The 19,027-nt window shown below is 36.3% G+C and overlaps 1 protein-coding gene and 1 gene segment (V, D, J or C); both read left to right on the top strand.

Annotated features, from left to right (window-relative positions):
• The first annotated feature begins 598 nt into the window (after positions 1-598).
• On the top strand, positions 599-10,105 carry LOC117405156 (tyrosine-protein phosphatase non-receptor type substrate 1-like). The segment is given in 7 exon segments: positions 599-759; positions 5,112-5,184; positions 5,721-5,862; positions 6,030-6,365; positions 7,558-7,854; positions 8,128-8,244; positions 8,637-10,105. Coding segments are annotated over 4 exon segments (807 nt in total).
• Positions 10,106-14,983: 4,878 nt separating this feature from the next.
• Positions 14,984-16,813, top strand: LOC117406429 (olfactory receptor 10A3-like). Its single transcript, XM_034010433.3, has one exon. The coding sequence runs from the start codon at positions 14,984-14,986 to the stop codon at positions 15,926-15,928; it is 945 nt and encodes a 314-aa protein (XP_033866324.3). The 3' UTR covers positions 15,929-16,813.
• The last annotated feature ends 2,214 nt before the right edge of the window (positions 16,814-19,027 follow it).

The following is a 19,027-nucleotide window of genomic DNA, read 5'->3' as shown; positions in this document are numbered from 1 at the left end:
ACACACTCGATAGCGCTGAGCTTAGAAATACTTTATCATTGATTTCTTTGTTTTAGTATTCCTAAATACAATAGTATGATCCACTGCTGTTGTCATTTAAAAGTGACTAATAATCAGCAGCTGAACCCAGAGTAACTATCACTGACCAAAGGCTTTTTGTGAGAGAGAACAATGGCTCTAAAGGATGCAGCCTACTGTACTAGTGGTGTGGTTCATCAATGTAGCTCTTTCTCATTTAAATTTTATTATTTGTCTATATTATGCATTTTATCCATTACTATAACTGTAGCATATAACTGATGAAGTTGGAAGTAAATGATATGATAATTATACAATCACTTGCTGGATTTCACAGGTTTGATGCAAAGTTTCAGTGTGTAAGTGTAATTGTGTAATGGATTATGGCCTTTTCTCACTGTAAATATATATATATATATATATATATATATATATATATATATATATATATATATATATATATATATATATATATATATATATATATATTTATATATATAAAAGTCCCGGTTACTAGCTTCCGCTCTGCACATCGGATGCAAAGTGATTCTAAAGTCTGGTGCACACATGGAAAGGAAGTCCTAACCACATACAGCATGTACGAGAAATCCACCTTCTTACATCGTAAGGTTCCGATCGATTTTTAAGTTGCGACTTAAAACCACGCACGTTACACAGAGCAGATATAATGAAGGAGTTCACTGCTGTGCATTGAAGCGAGGATATACCGGTATTGAGCAGGTGAGCTACTTCATTATAATTGCACAAATATATTTTTTAAGAATATAATACAGAAACATATTTTTTAACAACGTTTGATTTTACTCTTTTTTTTTTTTTTTTGGTAATCCTTTACATCAAGTGTCTCTAATTCCTGTGTATTTACATGGTAGTTACTTAGTAAACACATGTGTACTTCCACATAATTACAATGTTATTACGCATAGTTACAATGTTAATAATGTGTGAAACTTTTTGCATAATATACAGTAACCCTAACCCTAGCCCTAGTCCTAACCCTAAACCTTTTCTGATACAATTGTGTACTTACATATATCACCAAAATACTAGCACCGTTAAACAACGGTGTCATCACTCCTGTTCATCAGATTAGCTCAGGTGCCTTTTCGTTTACAAATGAACCCCTGAACTAATCATCCCAATTTGAAAAGCTGTTCATTGTAATAGATAATTAACAAACCATTAACAAAAAAATAATGTTAGTAAGATGTTAGTAAGTTAGTTGTTACCAGTTAAAAAACAAACAAACAAAAGTGTCTATTAACAGAAAGCCTGGCTGTTACTTTCATCTTGTGAAAAGTGTGTACTGTTTGAAGTAGCTTCTGAATTTGTCCTGAATTTGATTCTGAACTCTCATGTCTTGGCTATTGCTCCTATTTATTTACTAATGTCTGTTTTTCTAACCTAAATGTGTTTCTCCAATAGGGAACTGTAACTTGTAAGACAGAAATAGTTTTAAAAAGTTCCAGTTCCCTTGTGCTACTAACCACTAGGTACTTTCAGCAAATAAATAAATAAATAAATAAATAATATTACTGTTACTGAAATGTGTTTTTAAAGTGTTATTGCGGTCTGCTAAGTTTTAAATAGAAAGTATCTACAATGTATAATCAGTTAAGGAAAGTCAAATAGATTTTTGTGTTTGTATACTGTACATTTTAATAAGGGGCTGATAAGACAATATTGCAGTTGTGTTCTATTGCTAGAACGTTACTACGCATTACCTTATTGTTTTGTAACTGTCTGAAATTCCACCCTTCGATTGTGAAGTGCACCAAATCGACATGCAGCCCACTGTACCACAGCCTTGCATATACTATATACTGTGGGTGTGTATTGGAAAAAAAAGAATACCAAACAAAGCGAAATGCATCTTATTTCAGATCAGTGAAAAAAAAGTAATGTATTGCACAGGCTTTACAAAAAGAGCCAGGGGTAATGCAGTTTAACTCTTTATTTTAGAGCGTCCATCTGAATACATCTCACCAGATTTATACACTCAACCTCGAGTTGAGTGATACATTTCATAAAGAGACCTGCTTTCCACAAAGAATGACACAGCCTGACTTTCATAGGGGGCAAAGTGAAAAATTGGTCACAAAACACCTTTGCGTCACAAGACAGGCAGTAAACTGTATCTTTCAAAGTCGTATTATAACACCGTTGTATTATTCACTCGCATTACAGCTTGTTAACTAATTGAAATCCGTAATTGGTTCTATTTTGCAATTAACGGCTTATTTTCAAAAGGCACAAAACATTTATGTGATCACTTAGTACAACAAAATAGACGTGCAATAAGACATGACCCCTCTCGCGTCTTATTTAACCTGCGACCGCTGATGGCGACTGAGCTGTAATCGACAATGGAGGCTATGGAAGCGCTTCCAACTCTCTGACTGCAGCATGAGAGGGAATGGGAGGAGGAGAAAACGACCTCACCCTAAACCCAAAATAGTTCGTCCCCGTCAGACATTTCTAGATCTAACTCTAAAACAAGTTATGCGTAGATACAGATTGGATATAGGCACTGTAACAGAGCTGTGTGATCTGCTTGATTTAGAATCACAAACAGCCCGCAGTCACGCCATACCTGTACTTGTAAAGGTTACAGCAGCACTTCATTTTCATGCAACGGGTGCCATCCAGGCAACAGCTGGAAACACATCAGGCATCTGTCAGTCTTCTATGTCAAAGGACTGATGTCACTTTGATGTCACGGGTTTTATGTGATGCTCAGTGTATTACCACTGATGTAGTTGCCAAGTACCCTGGCTCACGACTTGTTTATAGTGTAGAACAGTGCCTTGTTCAGAAAACAGGGGCTTCGGAGTGGAGGCTGGCTAATTTTAGAATATATTAAATACATAATTAACATATGACTATTCTAAAACATATGTAACAAACGCATAATAATGTTGAACATTTTTAATATGATTTTTCACAAACATACAGAAACATTCAGCATTTAAAAAAATATGAATATTAATATTGCATCAGAGAATACATTGTAATATTGAAATAAATTAAGGATTTGTTTTTCTATAGGCACGCTGTATTATTATTATTATTATTATTATTATTATTATTATTATTATTATTATTATTATTATTATTATTATTTAGTTATTCAGCAGACGCTTTTATCCAAAGCGACTTATGGTTGAACTATGCCTCACAACTGCAAAACAGCAGTTCCAGAATCTTTTTTGGACTTCTTTATTTGACCTTTTTATGAAAGAGGTTGCGTTTATTTTTTCGGTTATATCCTTCTGTATTTTTTTCAAGGGTATCTGACAATTTGGGGCTTTGTTAACAGCTGCACAACAACAACCTCGTGTATTCTCGTAAATATTGCTATAACTTTAATGTAACAGCGATTTGAAAATAATCATTTCGTTTGATATATGCTGATTAGTACATTTATTTTGGTTTATGGTTTAGGTCTGACCAATAAGGACACTAGTTACTATTATAACTGATATTATAATTGTATTGTAATTTATATTTTCTTTTTCCTTCTTTTAAGATATTTATGGTATATGTTTACTTATTACACACCACTATGCAAAGTAAACCTTGATTAGTTTCTATGTAGCGTTAAAACTTTTTTTTTTTACTTTTACCAACTAAAGCAAATTTCTTAAAAGTAAAAAAAAAACTTTTTGTTTTTGATTGATATTATTCTTAATATTTTCTGTCAGTTGCACCAAACACTGTAACCTACCATAACCTTCTCCGTCTCGTGCTGTACGCCGGAAAATACTTTCACTATCGGCTGTATTTTTGACTTTTTTTTTACAATGTTATTCTAAAACTTGTGGTAACGGACCACGCTGACACCAAAGCGAGCGATCACAAGTAGGCCAAATGGCCTTTTCTCGTTCTTAAATTTCTTATGTTCAGTACCGCCATGCTTTTTTTAGTGTTTAAATTATATTCTGTGAGAACTGCAATACCTTATGATACTACCGGTAATTTAAATAATGCCGTATTCACCCCAAATCAAGCAATGGATGGGCTGTAAAGAACCCAGTGCATGACATGAATTAATAACTTTAAAAAAAAAAAAAAAAGAAAACCGTAATTTACCCTAAAGATTCGAAATAGGGTCAAATTGAAATCTGAAAATGCACGGCACAGACCAACACATGAGTCTGAATCTAGTTTTCAAATCTGTAACACTGTTTCTTAAGAACATTGATGTATAATGTCGTTTCTTCCGTAAGGTGAATTCGTCCTTGCTGTTTAATTTCTTCTGTTTTCCACCTGCTGCAGCAAACATATCCAAAATGTTCCTTTGACTCAGGCCCTCCCCCATCCCTTAAATGACCCATTTGCAAAATACATCGCATACATTATATACCTTAAGGTATTAATAACAAGAAAAGCTTACTGTTCAAATATATCATTATTTTTATATTTTGTATGGCAAACAAAAAATATTTTTTCCTGATGGATCAATCTTGTTCCATCAAGTCACGATGCTGTGATACACATTGGCAGCTTCTGAGTGGTCTATTCCTGTTCTGCAACAGCTTTGGAGAAGATTAAAGATGATTTGCTTTGATTTATTAATCAATAAAACAACCCCGCCTATGCAATACAAGATCTACAAATCTGCAGCAAAAGCAGGGAAAGGTGTTGGATCTGGAATGGACATTTTTAGAAGGACTATAAATCATCAGAGATAAATAAGCACACTGTCATCGACCCTAGTGTGGTGTGAAAAAGTTTAATTGAGTTCACTCTCAGTAAGTAAGTGAAGTGTTAACTTAAATAAACAATGTAATCACACTGCCAGGTTGCTGTAGTGATGTGTGATCCTGGAACCCCCCTCCCACACACACACAGGTCAATATACTGAATAGAGGGTGTGTTTCCGCTCCTGAAAGATATTTTATGATGTTTAGTAAAACGGTTCTGCGATACAGCATTGGTTGCAGAAAACCACAGATTTACATTCAGGGCAGGTGCAGCACAATTATTGATCTTGCTAACAATGTTTATTGGGTTAACAAATGAGTGGTAATCAAGTTCTCAAATGCTTGTGATATTTTGTGTTCTTTTAGATCCAGTTCAATGAAATGTTGCTGCACAGGAGTCGAGCTACCCTTGTTTTGGTCTTATTCATTTGGAATGCAGGTGAGATTCTATTCTATACAAACACTGGTCACTCATGATGAAGGGAACTGTTCATGTTTAACCAGACTGCTGATGTTTGCTGTTATTGTCCTTCAATGCTTTCACTGTTGACTTGTAAAAAAAGATGACGGGTCCACAAGTGGTTCATCTGGTAAAGGCAGGGGCGAGTCATACAAGTTAGTGTCCTGGCTGAGCTGTCCGTCCCTTGCTCGGGATTCGACAGGAGCCATCGCATGTTCTGTGACACACCCACGGGTTGGGTGGAAAAATGGTCAGGAACTGCGTTACCTCTTTAAGATTAGGGTTTCTACTACTTTGGTTAAAGTTGCATTGATTAAAATCAAGCATGAAAAAAATGGAAATATTCTATTTTAATGGTTTAGTGAAAGTGAAACGGGTGGTTATATTAATAATTCATAATGAAATAGTGAAAGGTATTTCAGTAGCATCCTCAACATTTGTTAAAATGATTGTGCTTGAATAATTCCAGTGAGGAGATTGTATATGTAAGCGTTCAGTTTGTGTGACCCTCTTAGAGCTGCAGATGTGCCCAAAGTCTTTTACAGTGGAGGAATCAATAACCTGCATGATTGCCCGTCAGTGCACCATGGTCATCTACAAAACTTGTTCTATTCCAATGCAAAAACCCCAATTGTTTTTGACTTTTTCCTTGAACAGGTATTAAACTTTTTTGCATAACAAATATGGAATGACTAACACATGCACAAGTATTTAATATGTTTGGCATATATTTGCTCTTTGATGTTTTTCATGAATTATACATTGTATTTGGTGTTATTATATCAAAATGATCTCTGCATTTTTATTCTTTCTTTCTTTCAAAGTCACAGCATCCCAGGATCCACACGTTATCACAGCACTGAAAGGAGGAACAGCGACTATTGATTGTTTACATGGTTTAAGTAACACTGAAGGGATGGCTGTCGCTTTACAAAGAAATGCAACCTTGTGTTACAAAGTGATTGGGAACTACAGTACTTGGGAAGAACAGTGTAATGAACGCTTCAACATGACATGGAATAACAAGACCAATACTATATCTCTTATAATTAAAGCTCTTATTTTAAATGACTCTGATATTTACACCTGTAAATTGGACAGAGTTATACCTCCACCAACACAATCTATAACAGAAAACAAAACAGTTCTTCAAGTGACAGGTACGTAAAGTTTATCTTCCTGTATTTCAATTCTGTCTAAAAAAAAAAAAAAAAAAAAAAAAAACATTTATAATCTTGTAAATTTTACCTTAAAAACATTTCTATATCTTACAAAATTAATTCAGTCATACAAAGCTCAAGTTAGCCAAAGCCATGTAGATGATGCAGATTTCAAAGTTAATAATAACCATTACTCAGTGAATGTTTTGTTTTATTTAGGCAATTTCAGGTTATTAATAAAATATAATTTAAAATTATTATTATTATTATTATTATTATTATTATTATTATTATTTAAACGACAATGAATTTTGTATGTAAAGGAAACTGATAATTGTAAATACAATAAGACTCCATTGTGATTTAGCAGTTGGTTCAAACAATTTAACAACATGCTGGATTGTAAATAAATATAAAACTATGAAGCGAATCCAGAAATAGGAAAACAGGGTTTTTATGCTGGGTTGTTTTTTGGATAATAATAATAATAATAATAATAATAATAATAATAATAATAATAATAATAATAATAATAATAGCATTAGTAGTAAAACAAACTTAAATGAGATGGATGCAGTAATTGTGTCAATATGCAATTAAAACCAAGATGAACTGAGATACATTTTTTTAATCTCAAGATTAATTGCGATTTGAATCTCTTAACAGCCCTAATACACACGCACGCACACACACACACACATACATACACTTTACATGAATGGTCTCTAATAACTGTATTTACATAGTTATAATATATAATTACAATGTTATAATGTATTGAAATCATGTACATAATGGGTACATGTTTTTGCATGATATAACCCTTATCCTAACTCTAACCCTAACTCTAAACCTAATTCTAAATCTAACCCTAACCCTTTTCTGATACAATTGTGTACTTACATATATTGTGCAAAAAGATTTACACATTAAGTACATTGTAAGTATGCACAATAACACTGTAATTATGTGTAAGTACGCATGTATTTAACAAGTAACTACTGTGTAAGTACACTGTAATTAGACACACGTAATGTACTTTGCTAACTTTTATTTCAAGTGGCACATATTTTAGTTGAAGTGATATTTTAAGATGTTTAGAGTATAAAAAGAAATGCAATGTGATTTATTTAAAGTTAACAATAAACTAGAAGAGTTAGCTGATACCCCCATTGCGCTGATCTATTTTCAGCCCGTCCGAACATCAGGCTGGTTTATGTGAACAGTTCCAATGGAAGCACCCGGTTGGTTTGCACTTCGGAGGGCTTCAGCCCAAAGCACATTGAGGTGTCCTGGTTTAAAGATGGAGAACTGATCAGCAACGACACTCATGAGGAGAATCTGACTTCTAATGATGACGGCTCCTTTACTCTTACAAGTTACTGCAGTGTGTCTGGAAGTGGAGATTACACCTGTCAGGTCAACCATTCCACGCTTCAATCACCCCTCACTGCAAGTGTTACTGTATCGGCACATGAAGATAACCAAGGTAGGGTTGTTATTGCTAAATATGATTAAATCTATTGCAGGTTCTGCATTGTATTGTTTCAGGCAGTTAATTCAACTCGCATTTAAGTTATTTAAGTGTTGAGTAAAAATAAATAATACTTAAGTTATGTTAAGGGTCATTTTCCTGTATATTCCCGAGTCCCCCTTCCTTGTCTGTTTGTACTGTAAGTGTGTATACTGCCTGCAGCGGATTCATGATAGATCAATGTTAGACTCAACAATGACCACAGGCCCTTGTGTATTTGTATTTTAGAACCTTCAAATACTTTTCCAGATTCGATGTGGATTTGGAAGATCTTAATCGCTCTTGGTTCATGTGTGCTCTTGCTTGTGATATCACTTCTAATTCTCACACGCTGTACAAATATAAGTAAGTGTTGGACTTTTTTTGTATTTTATTAGTTGAAAAGATGTGCATACATTTAATTGTGTATCCTCTGAGAGGCAACAACTCAATCTTGTGATCTCTTTCCAATTCTATTTTTATGCAAGCTACTTGTTCCCACTCTTGTTGTGTTTCGATGTGGTAATGACTGTGCAGTTTCAGATCAGCAACAGCGTACTGTAGTGGGAGTTTATCAAACACATTGCTGGCATCCTCCTTTATCGAATCTGTACGATAATATTTTCAGCTATACTGTGTGTTACAACATGAAGATTATAAAGGGTTTCGAGGATTGCACTGTGTCAATACAGTTTTATTTCTGGAGACAATGTGCCTTTTTTTAGAAACATACATTTTTTTTGCTTATTTCTTCCCAGAAGCTTTCTTTCATCGTCCTGCTACTGAGCCAGCTGGTGAAAGGTCGACTCCTCTCCCATCTCTTGACGTTAGAGATGATGAAAACTGTGTCTACTCACTGCTTGGTGAGCATCCTGTCAACAGTGAAGTTGTCCGTGTGAAAACATGAAACTCTGCTTTGCGTAGTTTGTCCAAGTTGCAGTTTTCTTGAACTTTTTCTTAGTAGCTATTCAGGAAACCCACACATTTACTTCAAGAGTCGAATTTGTTCAAAATAAAACATGTACGATTTTGCTGTGAATTCACCAAAAGCCCATAACGTTCAGTGGACTTATATGGAAATGAAAAAGTCAGTGTAACAGCCAGCTGGAAATGCTTGAAATTGATCATTTCATTCAGACTCAGCTGAATACCTGACTTTATCTGAATGTTGGAAGCTTAAATAAAGTTTAGATCAAATTGAAACCAAAAAAGATCCCTGAATCAAGTCTCCAACTGCCTCTAGCTACCCTGAGTGGAGCTGGTTGTTCTCAGGGTATCGGAGGCTGCTTTGAATGGAGCTGGCTGTTTTCAGGGAATCAGAGGCTACTCTGAATGGAGCTGGCTGTTCTCAGGGAATCAGAGGCTGCTCTGAATGGAGCTGGCTGTTCTCAGGGTATCAGAGGCTGCTCTGAATGGAGCTGGCTGTTTTCAGGGTATCAGAGGCTGCTCTGAATGGAGCTGGCTGTTCTCAGGGAATCAGAGGCTGCTCTGAATGGAGCTGGCTGTTCTCAGGGTATCAGAGGCTGCTCTGAATGGAGCTGGCTGTTCTCAGGGAATCAGAGGCTGCTCTGAATGGAGCTGGCTGTTCTCAGGGTATCAGAGGCTGCTCTGAATGGAGCTGGCTGTTCTCAGGGAATCAGAGGCTGCTCTGAATGGAGCAGCACATAATTATTATTATTATTATTTATTTCTTAGCAGACACCCTTATCCAGGGTGACTTACAATTGTTATAAGATATCACATTATATTTTACATACAATTACATTATTTTTTTACATACAATTACCCATTTATACAGTTGGGTTTTTACCGGAGCAATCTAGGTAAAGTACCTTGCTCAAGGGTACAGCAGCAGTGTCCCCCAGCAGGAATTGAACTCATGACCTTCCAGTCAAGAGTCCAGAGCCCTAACCACTACTCCACACTGCCAAAAGCTTGGTTTTACTTGAATGGGTCACATGTATATTTTGTATAAACTTCTGCTTTGTGATTTTTCTTCTTCCTAATTTTGTGTAATCATGTAAGCTGAATTTATGTACTCATATCTAAGTCATATAACACTATTCACTGTGTATTTATACTAACCAGATGTATTCTTTACACAATAAACTATACATGAAAAAATAGTCTGACCTTCAGTGCCTCTTGCTTCAAGCTTTCTATAATCGAGGGAGGCAGTTTGGTAGAGATTCGTTTCTATATGCATTGGATTTGTTTATTAGATGATTTTTGTGGGACGACTGCCCTTATTTATTTGTAACTGAAGATTAAGGGAAAAGGTAATAAAATAAAAGAATACATTTGATGAAGTAAGGCATTTTCTGTTTGGTATTCTTCTATGTTTTACTTAAATAATGTATGATTAACTCTTATCTGCTAACATTCAGGTCTATCTTAATTGTCTAGCTGATCTCAACACTTTTAGAATTAAATTTGTAAACCTTCCTGTTTTCCTCAGTATTTTAATTAAATGTAATAAAGGGAGGCAGACCCCAGTGTTGTGAAAAACAGAACCAGCCCCGACTCAGGGAGCTGCACCAGCCTGTCCTCCTTTGAAAACAGAACCAGTCCCCACTCAGGGAGCTGCACCAGCCTGTCCTCCTTTGAAAACAGAACCAGTCCCCACTCAGGGAGCTGCACCAGCCCGTCCTCCTTTCAAAGTTTTGTTCAATGTCAGATTGAGAGATAAGTCAATAAAAAACATATTTTCTAGAGTTTTACCGTTAACTTAAAAAATGGCTCCAATCTCCCATCTCTTTCTGCCACTGTCCCCTCAGATTTCATGTTATTCACCCCCCCTAATTTTACATTCCCAGTGCTACCAATGGTTCCAGATAAAAATGGAATTGCATTTGACCCTATGTATTTGTAATAATGTCCATTAGTAACCAGAGATGCAAACTATGACATTACAGTGGATTACCTTTTTGGGGGGGGACGTCTTTTCTTACTAACACAATGGATCTTCCCTATAGTACTGTTCACACACAACGACAACTGCTACTGATACAAATCTTTGATGATTGTGTTCCATTCAATGGGCTGAGAACAATCGGATCAGCAGACATTATCACACAGCTTATTTGGACGAATGCATTTTGTTGTCCTATTTCTAAAACCTCTTGCAATTGTATTGGGTGTTGAGAAACACAACTCCCCTGAGAAAAATACTTGTAAACACTGTGTTTCATTATCTGGATAAACTTCTTAATTACATTTCCAAGATAAAACACCTAACGTAACCCTCTCAGGACACTGAAGATCCTCCGGTCCCAATGTAAAAAAGTTACTTTGTTATTTCAAACTGTTGCGTATACATACAGACCTGAGAAGTATCCTTAATGAGACCCTCAAGATTGGACAGGTGTTCCCAATGGCGGTCTGTTCCCAGTGTGCGCTGCTGTTTTTTGTTATCAAACTAAAGTGATTGGTTGTAACCTGATAAATGTCTAAAGAGATTCCACTCCATAAGCTGTATTGCGGTCTCTCAAGCCACATTCATGTTTATCGTTTTGATATAAACCTCTCCATAGGCTTCCTCTCTCCGCTGGGCAGCGCAGAGGTGATTAAAATGTTTCTTAATGATGACCGTTGTGTGCCCTTGTTATTGAATTCAGATTCCAGGCCGCAATGATGCAATGGATAATGGATATTGATCAAAACAGTTGATATAGCTATTAAAAAAAAAAAAAGTTATAAAAACCATACAGTACTGTTAGTTAGTTAGTTTATTCCTGTCAGTAAAAATATGAAAAAACTCAGGACAGTTCATATTGTTCCGAAAGAAGACATATAAACTACTTTACAGGTTTGGTAAACCACTTTGTTTATTGAAGTTCTTACAAATCAGACTCCATAATGACTCAAGGGTTACATCCTCGTTAATCAAGGCTCACTAATGCATTTAATACGTTGCATAAGCAAGCCTCCAAACCCACATTAATAACCTGGACAACAATGATCAGTAATTCCAATTATATGAGGGGACACAAAAGGGAACTTGTCTTATCTTTCATTTAACAGAGATAAATCATTTGCATAGTCAATCCTTATTTGGTGGCTAACTCTCCAGAATTCGCCATAGATAACACAGTGAACACATGGTTGTTGCATATTGGACAGTACCTGAAACACCACAATCAGTGTTTAAAATGAGGGGGGAGGGGATCCAGCCCCCCAGGTAAGAAAATCTCTACCCCCTTTCTATATGGAACAAGGGGACAAGGAGCCCTGAAACAATATTATACAGTAGGATAATTGAAAATTTGTGGAGGAACTACAATGAGGATCATACAATTATACGTAAAAACTGTACAGTTGAATTGTCATTGTGTGGGATAATCTTAACAACAGTTATTCCAATACAAGCAGTGCTTATTTTGTGCTGGGACTTGCCAGGGCACAGTTAAAAATCTCATACAATGTTTTGCTCTCAAATTGATGCCGTCTGAGAATTTAGCATGGTCATTCAGGCATAATATAATGCACTGACGTTTTCTTAAAATTCTCAACACAGTTTAATCCATTCTGCAAGTTCCTGTGCGGCGCTAAAGATAGAAACAGTCCACTGCCAGGGACGCTAACGTTCGTTTTCGGTACAAGGAAGCTGAGTGACGTGCGAGTGGAAGCAGAACGTTGCTCTGCGGCTGCTCGAGCTGCGGGCTGTAATAACAGGAGATGCGTCTCGACACCAGCAAAGACTAGAGAGCAGAGCAAGCTTGGGCAAAGGTGTACAGGTCTGTAGCTGGAGAATATATCCAGAGTCTACAAAATAAACGTGAACTCTGAGATTACTGGCATATTTAGATGTTTTGATTTTTTATTCTGCGGTTGCTTTTAATTTATTTTTCTGCAGACACTACTACTTTGTATATGATTTTGAATACTTGTATCACTAGAACATTACTATTTCAAATAAACTTGCTATGATTCTGAATGTGTGGTTCTTAAGAACAGTATTATTGTTACTGCTTGTGCCCGGCACCTCTCTCTGTACAAATTAAGCACTGGGCGCAAGTAATAGACCACCACCAAATCTTCCCAAACTATTTTCTTCTCCCTACCTTATATAAAAAAAAAAATATGAAAGGATGGATTCCTAGATTACTATAAAAACTTTCAGAAAGATCTGCCGCTGTTGAGATCAAGTTGAATCGAAACACAGAACTCCTGTGAGTTTCATGAAGTGATTCATTGGAGTTGATAAATCAAGGACTGGAGCTGTCCAAACAATTTGCACTGCTGTGACAGAAGAGCAGCTGATTAACAAGGGCAGGCGTTATTTGAATCAAATACTCGGAAGTCAGTTAGGAGAGCATGCTTATTTTGCAAGTTTTGCATCGGATGCGATATAGGAAAAACCAGGACAGAAAAAGTGGTCGCGGCTGGCTCTGGCCCAAAAAAGGGGTGTTTCCACTGCTGGTCACATCAGCCCTGGGTTTTCTGGCCTGGTTTGCAATATTGTACCCCATTGTCCACTCTTTCAATTGCAGCATCCATTGCTCGGGCAGTTACTGCTATGGGTTTCACAGCACAATACTATCCCACAATCCTTCAGTAGTGACCTTATGACGCAGGATAGTTGGCCACGTTTGGTAAAAGCACTGAAACACGTTTTTCTTGGCAGGTGCCGGCCCGCAGCCCGCAGAGGAAATGAGGCATTATGTTTCTGCCAATATCTGGAGAAGGGCTTATCAAATTGATCTTAAACATGTCATTATTATTATATACTATTCTGTACATACTGCTAATACTGCTAGCTCTACCTTTGAATTTCCAGCCCTGGTGGGGAATGCATGTTACTGACATTACTTGTTATAATTGTTATAAACTAAACAGTCAGCTGAAGGGAGTAAAAACTAACAAGCAATACTCCGCAGTGGATCAAAAACAGCACAGTCATTCCAGACTAATGAGCTGGTGAGCTGAATGCCAAAGGAATCCCTGGACATTTACATCATAAGAACTGATGCATCCTCTCCCTAACTGGCATAGGATAAATATACGTAAAGCCACACTTTCAAAAGTCCAGAACATGCTTTCCTTTTACAAGGTAAGATTGATGTAAAACAATATTATCAGCTGATATTTTAAACATTCTAAGAGGGCACTAGACCCTTCCTCTTATTGTTCTTTCATCCATGAGCGGTATCTTTATTTATTTATTTATTTAAATAAAGCATTACTAAAATAAGACGTGATGCTGTTATCCAATGGGTTCATCCTATACTGCATTGTAACCAGTTTACTGGATTTTTTTTTTTTTTTTTTTTTTTGCGTAATATAATGTGTATAAATTATTTTGATATTTTTTTAATTATCATATAATTTAGACTCTAGTTGTGTATAAAGATATGAAATAATTATGTTGGGTTTTGGTGGCATTTGCTGTTTTTCTCATCGTACGCTGTACGGGTTGAAGTCATTTACTGTATGAGGTTTCTGTCCTTCTTATACATTTACAGACGACCTGAACAACAAACATGGTTCATTCTAACAAAGTATTTTCTTATTTCTGATACAGCATTGCCAAATGCCGTTCTTTTCTTTTTAGTGGAGGCAGTCCAAGGTACGCCAGACCGAGCCTCAGAGCTCTTCATACCGGGGGTACTTGAAACAGATAATATACTGTCCTATCTATTCTTGTGGCTCTTCCTAAACTATTTCATGTTTAATCTGTTTTGAGAATACCATTGTAACTTTGCACATCCTTGCACTGTAATTAAAATGTGGTGTCAAATAATACTACTTTTATGATAAGTATGAAGATAAATTAATTACTTCCAAAAAAAAAACATTGGATTGTTTATTCGTATTTAGCAACTAGAATTCAAAATCAATTCTTCAATTTTTCTTAACCCTTCTCCCTCTTCCAGATTAATACAAAAGGACACTTTAGTAGAGACTCTGGATAAATTAATGATAGTTTTTTTTTAATTTATGTATGTATTTATTTGCAGCTGCTTGAGATATTAGAAATGTTCTACATGTTAAAAAGGCGCGTACACACTAAACTGTATTAATTTGGAACTCTGCGTTTATGTATTATTTCTTGTTTTTATCTAAAGGTCGCCTTGAATACGCTGACTGCAGACTGGAAGACGCTATGGTAAACCACACTGTTTCAACCCTGTTATTCACTGGATTTGGTGAAATCGGCAGCAGCTTGACATACTTGTATTTCGCTCTCACCCTTGCTGCGTTCCTGCTCACGGTTTTTGTTAACCTAGTCCTGATCGCTGTGATCTACCTCAAAGAGAATCTCCACCAGCCGATGTATGTCTTTCTTTGTAATCTCTGCATTAACGGCGTGTATGGAAGCCTAGCGCTCTATCCCACACTTCTCAATAGCTTTCTGTCAAACCCCAGAGTGATTTCCCGCGTCGGTTGCCAATTTCAAATATTCTTTTTAAACACTTACGCTGGTTTTGAATGCACTATTTTGTCAGTGATGGCGTACGACAGATACGTGTCAATCTGCAAGCCGTTACAGTACCACAGCATCATGACGACCTCCTACATTTCCATACTACTGTTTTTTGCCTGGCTCTTTCCTGTTTGTCTTTTCGCTGTAATGGTAGCATTAACATCCAGCCTTCCACTGTGCGGCAACACCATAGAGAAAGTATACTGTGATAACGGGTCAGTTGTCCGGCTGTCGTGTGTAGACACGTCTAGGGAAAGAATGTACGCGATTTTTGTAACACTCTTAATTCCATGTGTGCCGCTCCTTCTCGTTCTGCTCTCCTATCAAAAAATACTCGGTGCTTGCTTAAAAGCTTCCTCTGAAAGTCGAGTCAAAGCGCTTAATACCTGCATACCACACATTGTCACTTTTCTCAACTATACCGGGAACATTCTTTTTGAGGTTAGTAGCAATCGGCTTGAAAACACCAATGTGCCTTTTCATGCACGCAGCTTCATGTCCTTACAATTATTAATTACCCCCCCGCTTCTCAATCCTATCATTTATGGGATAAAATTACAAGAAATAAGGAAAGCAATAGTGCAAATAATCCACAAGTCAAAGGTTAGATTCACATTTCAATAACAATAACCGACTGTATAGAAATCGTGTATGGAGTTACAGTACGCGGCATATTTGACCAATGTACCAATATATTTTTAATTGTATTTACAGTTACCTGTATTTGTAATGGGGGGAGCGAAATAAGGACGGAGGGGCACAGCGTGAGCGCGGCACTTACAAAACCACCACCGCTATGCCTAATTTACCAGCACAGGTTATTTTACTGGGAAAGCACAATTTAAGAATCACAAGAAAGAGGAGCACAAGCAAAAATGGAGTTAATGTTTTTATTTTTAAAATATACCTTTTGAATATACATTTTGTATTTACAACCAGAGATTAGGCTATATCTTCACAGACGTAAGGGCTTCTTAAAGACAGGCATATTCGTTAACACCAGCTACACACATTACAGACTGCTTCAAATATACATCAAACCCAAGTCAGCATCACAGGTTGAAAAGCACTAAAGGGAACCCGAAGCAGAATACAACAACGGTGAATGTTTTGAATGCGTGTTTGAATGTGTACATTTTAAAGCATCTTTTATTGTCAGTTCTTATTATTTAAAAAATATATTCATTAAACGATTGAATGATTGAATAAATAATAAAAATATTTTTTAAAAATGTATGGTTTAAACAAAATCTTTTGAGGCTGTAAAACATGAATGGATATTGAACATGTCATCATTTTTACTAACCAAAACTTTAATGTATGTGTCTATTAAATTGATTGTCGTTATCTGTGTATACAGCGCAATTAATGGCAGGAGTAGAAATGTTTAAGAATGTTTACAATTAGTTGGGTAATTTATGTATCTATGTACTGTACTGTATAAACTCAGCCGTCTTTCGATACATTTACTAAGATGTGTTGTTGTGTTTCGTTTTTTTGTGTGCAATAAATCTGCTGCTAATTCTTGTTGTCTGTTTCAGATGTTTTTTTAAAAGCTTTATATGCTGTTTAGTAGACAATCTCTGAGGCCTTAGAGATTACCTGTGAACCAGTGGAACATAAAACTAAAACACATATATACTGTGCATACATTCATAAGTGCATGCATACAGTACATACATATATACTGTGCATACATTCATAAGTGCATGCATACAGTACATACATATATACTGTGCATACATTCATACGTGCATGCATACAGTACATACATACCAACTTCAATACTGCCTGGAGCAGCAGTGAACAATCACAAAACATATATGACCTGATTATGAAATTATAGCATGAAGTTTTCCACCATTTTAAAACAATCATTTAATTGCACCTACTAACTTTTAGGATAAACAAAACTTTACAGGGTTATTGTCAAACCTTGGTAAAGGGGTTTTGATTAAATGTATTCAAATGTATTTTTCTCTGCTTTTGTATTACAGCTTACATGATCGGGTTTTGTTGTTGTTGAATTCAGATGTTTAAATAAACGTGCACACAAACTTTTATTAGCATACATTTAGACAACAGTTGTGATAGGGAGACACTTAGAGGATATTTCTAGAACTACATGTATGCTTATACAACTATTTGATGTAGGGTTTTTTGTTTTTTTTGGTTGGCTTTTTTGCGTCACAGAAAATGAACCTACCAAGGGGACACCATACACTGTACAGGCGCGCCACGACCCGTAATGATCATCATGGGAGCAGGATTCAGTACCTGGAATTCTTTTTGGATACTGGATCTGGGAGCTGCCAGATGGTAGCCAGCCTATGGCCAGCCAGGTCCCCTGAGAAACTTTCCCATTTCCAACAATAAAACAAAACAAAACAAAACAAAAAAAACATCCATCTGTTGTAAAGGTGGATACATTTCATATGACAGGTTTTTAAATCATAAACAAAATACATATTTCAAAGCCTTTGCTCTAATAAATTAAACTGTGTGATTTAACACACATGATAACCACTATCTGTACTACACTTTTGTTGGTCTGTGACACTGATGAAGGACTGTGGCTGCAACGTGTTTGCTTTGACCTGGAAATGTCTCCTTTTTTTGCATTCAGCTCTTATTTTTAATTTTTCATGAAAGCATGATTGCTCGTGTTTGATGAGTGCTTTTCATTTTTCAGCTTTGTTAATGATCTGATGTGACAATTGCCCTATAAACCTTAAGAGGGCAGATCCTCCAGGGCAGGTTTGTGGCCTGTGCCCTGTGGACGAACTTCAGACTCAGTGCTTGAAAAAAAAAAACATTGTTGATTACAAATCTAATAAAAAAGGCAAACAACTTCAGTATCTTACAGTGTATAGGTAGTTGTGATAATCTGACAAAAACACCCACCCAATCTGCTTCTAAAAATACTCTTTCTAGCTGTGCTGTTTAGCTATCAAGCTGAGGTGATTGGTGCTTATTTAACCTGGGAATTGTCATCTGGGATTTTGTGTGAGGTTTGGCTCCAGTATCCAGAGCCAAGATAATTGACCTCATATGCTCCCAAACAGTCTCTGTGTGGGAACTGAAAGGCTATTCGGAGCTGATAAACATGTTTTTATGAGGCATTACCTCCGTATAGACAGGCTTGCATTCCCTTGTTACTTCTGTATCACTGGAAAAAAAGGTACACTGAGGGAAAGCTGAAAAGCACTCAGCATAAGGACACATTTTTTAATGGAAAATATTGCTTTAAAAGATATCAATAATTTCCTAGCGTAACGTTTGCCAGAGCTAATGCCACCTTCACACTCTGGTTATTCTTGGTGTTCAATCAAAAGCCCTTGATGAAAATTAAAATGAATGCCAACTGGGATCTAACAGCATACCATATTCAGACCAGCGCTGTTATGATAACCTTTTTTTTTTTTTTTTTTTTACTTATTTCTAGTAGTAATACAGCGTACATAGGGTTACCATGACTGTTCAGGCCCTTCGACTCACACCCCAATGCATTCTGGTAATTGTGTAAACGTTCCGAGCTCTGCATCTGTTTTGAGCCAAGGGGACACTAATCTACGTGTTGCTAGAAAATGTAGAATGAAATCTGTTGTTTCTACATTGTTGCTTCAGATTTAAGGGGACACTATTCTTCAGTATGTAGAAATTGTAGATATAATGTTGATGGACAGAGAAAACAATACATAGATGATATTTCCTACCAAAAAG

Source organism: Acipenser ruthenus, chromosome 9 (assembly GCF_902713425.1).
Source record: "Acipenser ruthenus chromosome 9, fAciRut3.2 maternal haplotype, whole genome shotgun sequence".
Lineage (NCBI taxonomy): Eukaryota > Metazoa > Chordata > Actinopteri > Acipenseriformes > Acipenseridae > Acipenser > Acipenser ruthenus.
This window is presented reverse-complemented; position numbering and strand designations above follow the sequence as displayed.

Excerpts from the sequence above, each read along its gene's own strand:
- LOC117406429 (XM_034010433.3), top strand. The coding sequence starts at position 14,984 with ATGGTAAACCACACTGTTTCAACCCTGTTATTCACTGGATTTGGTGAA.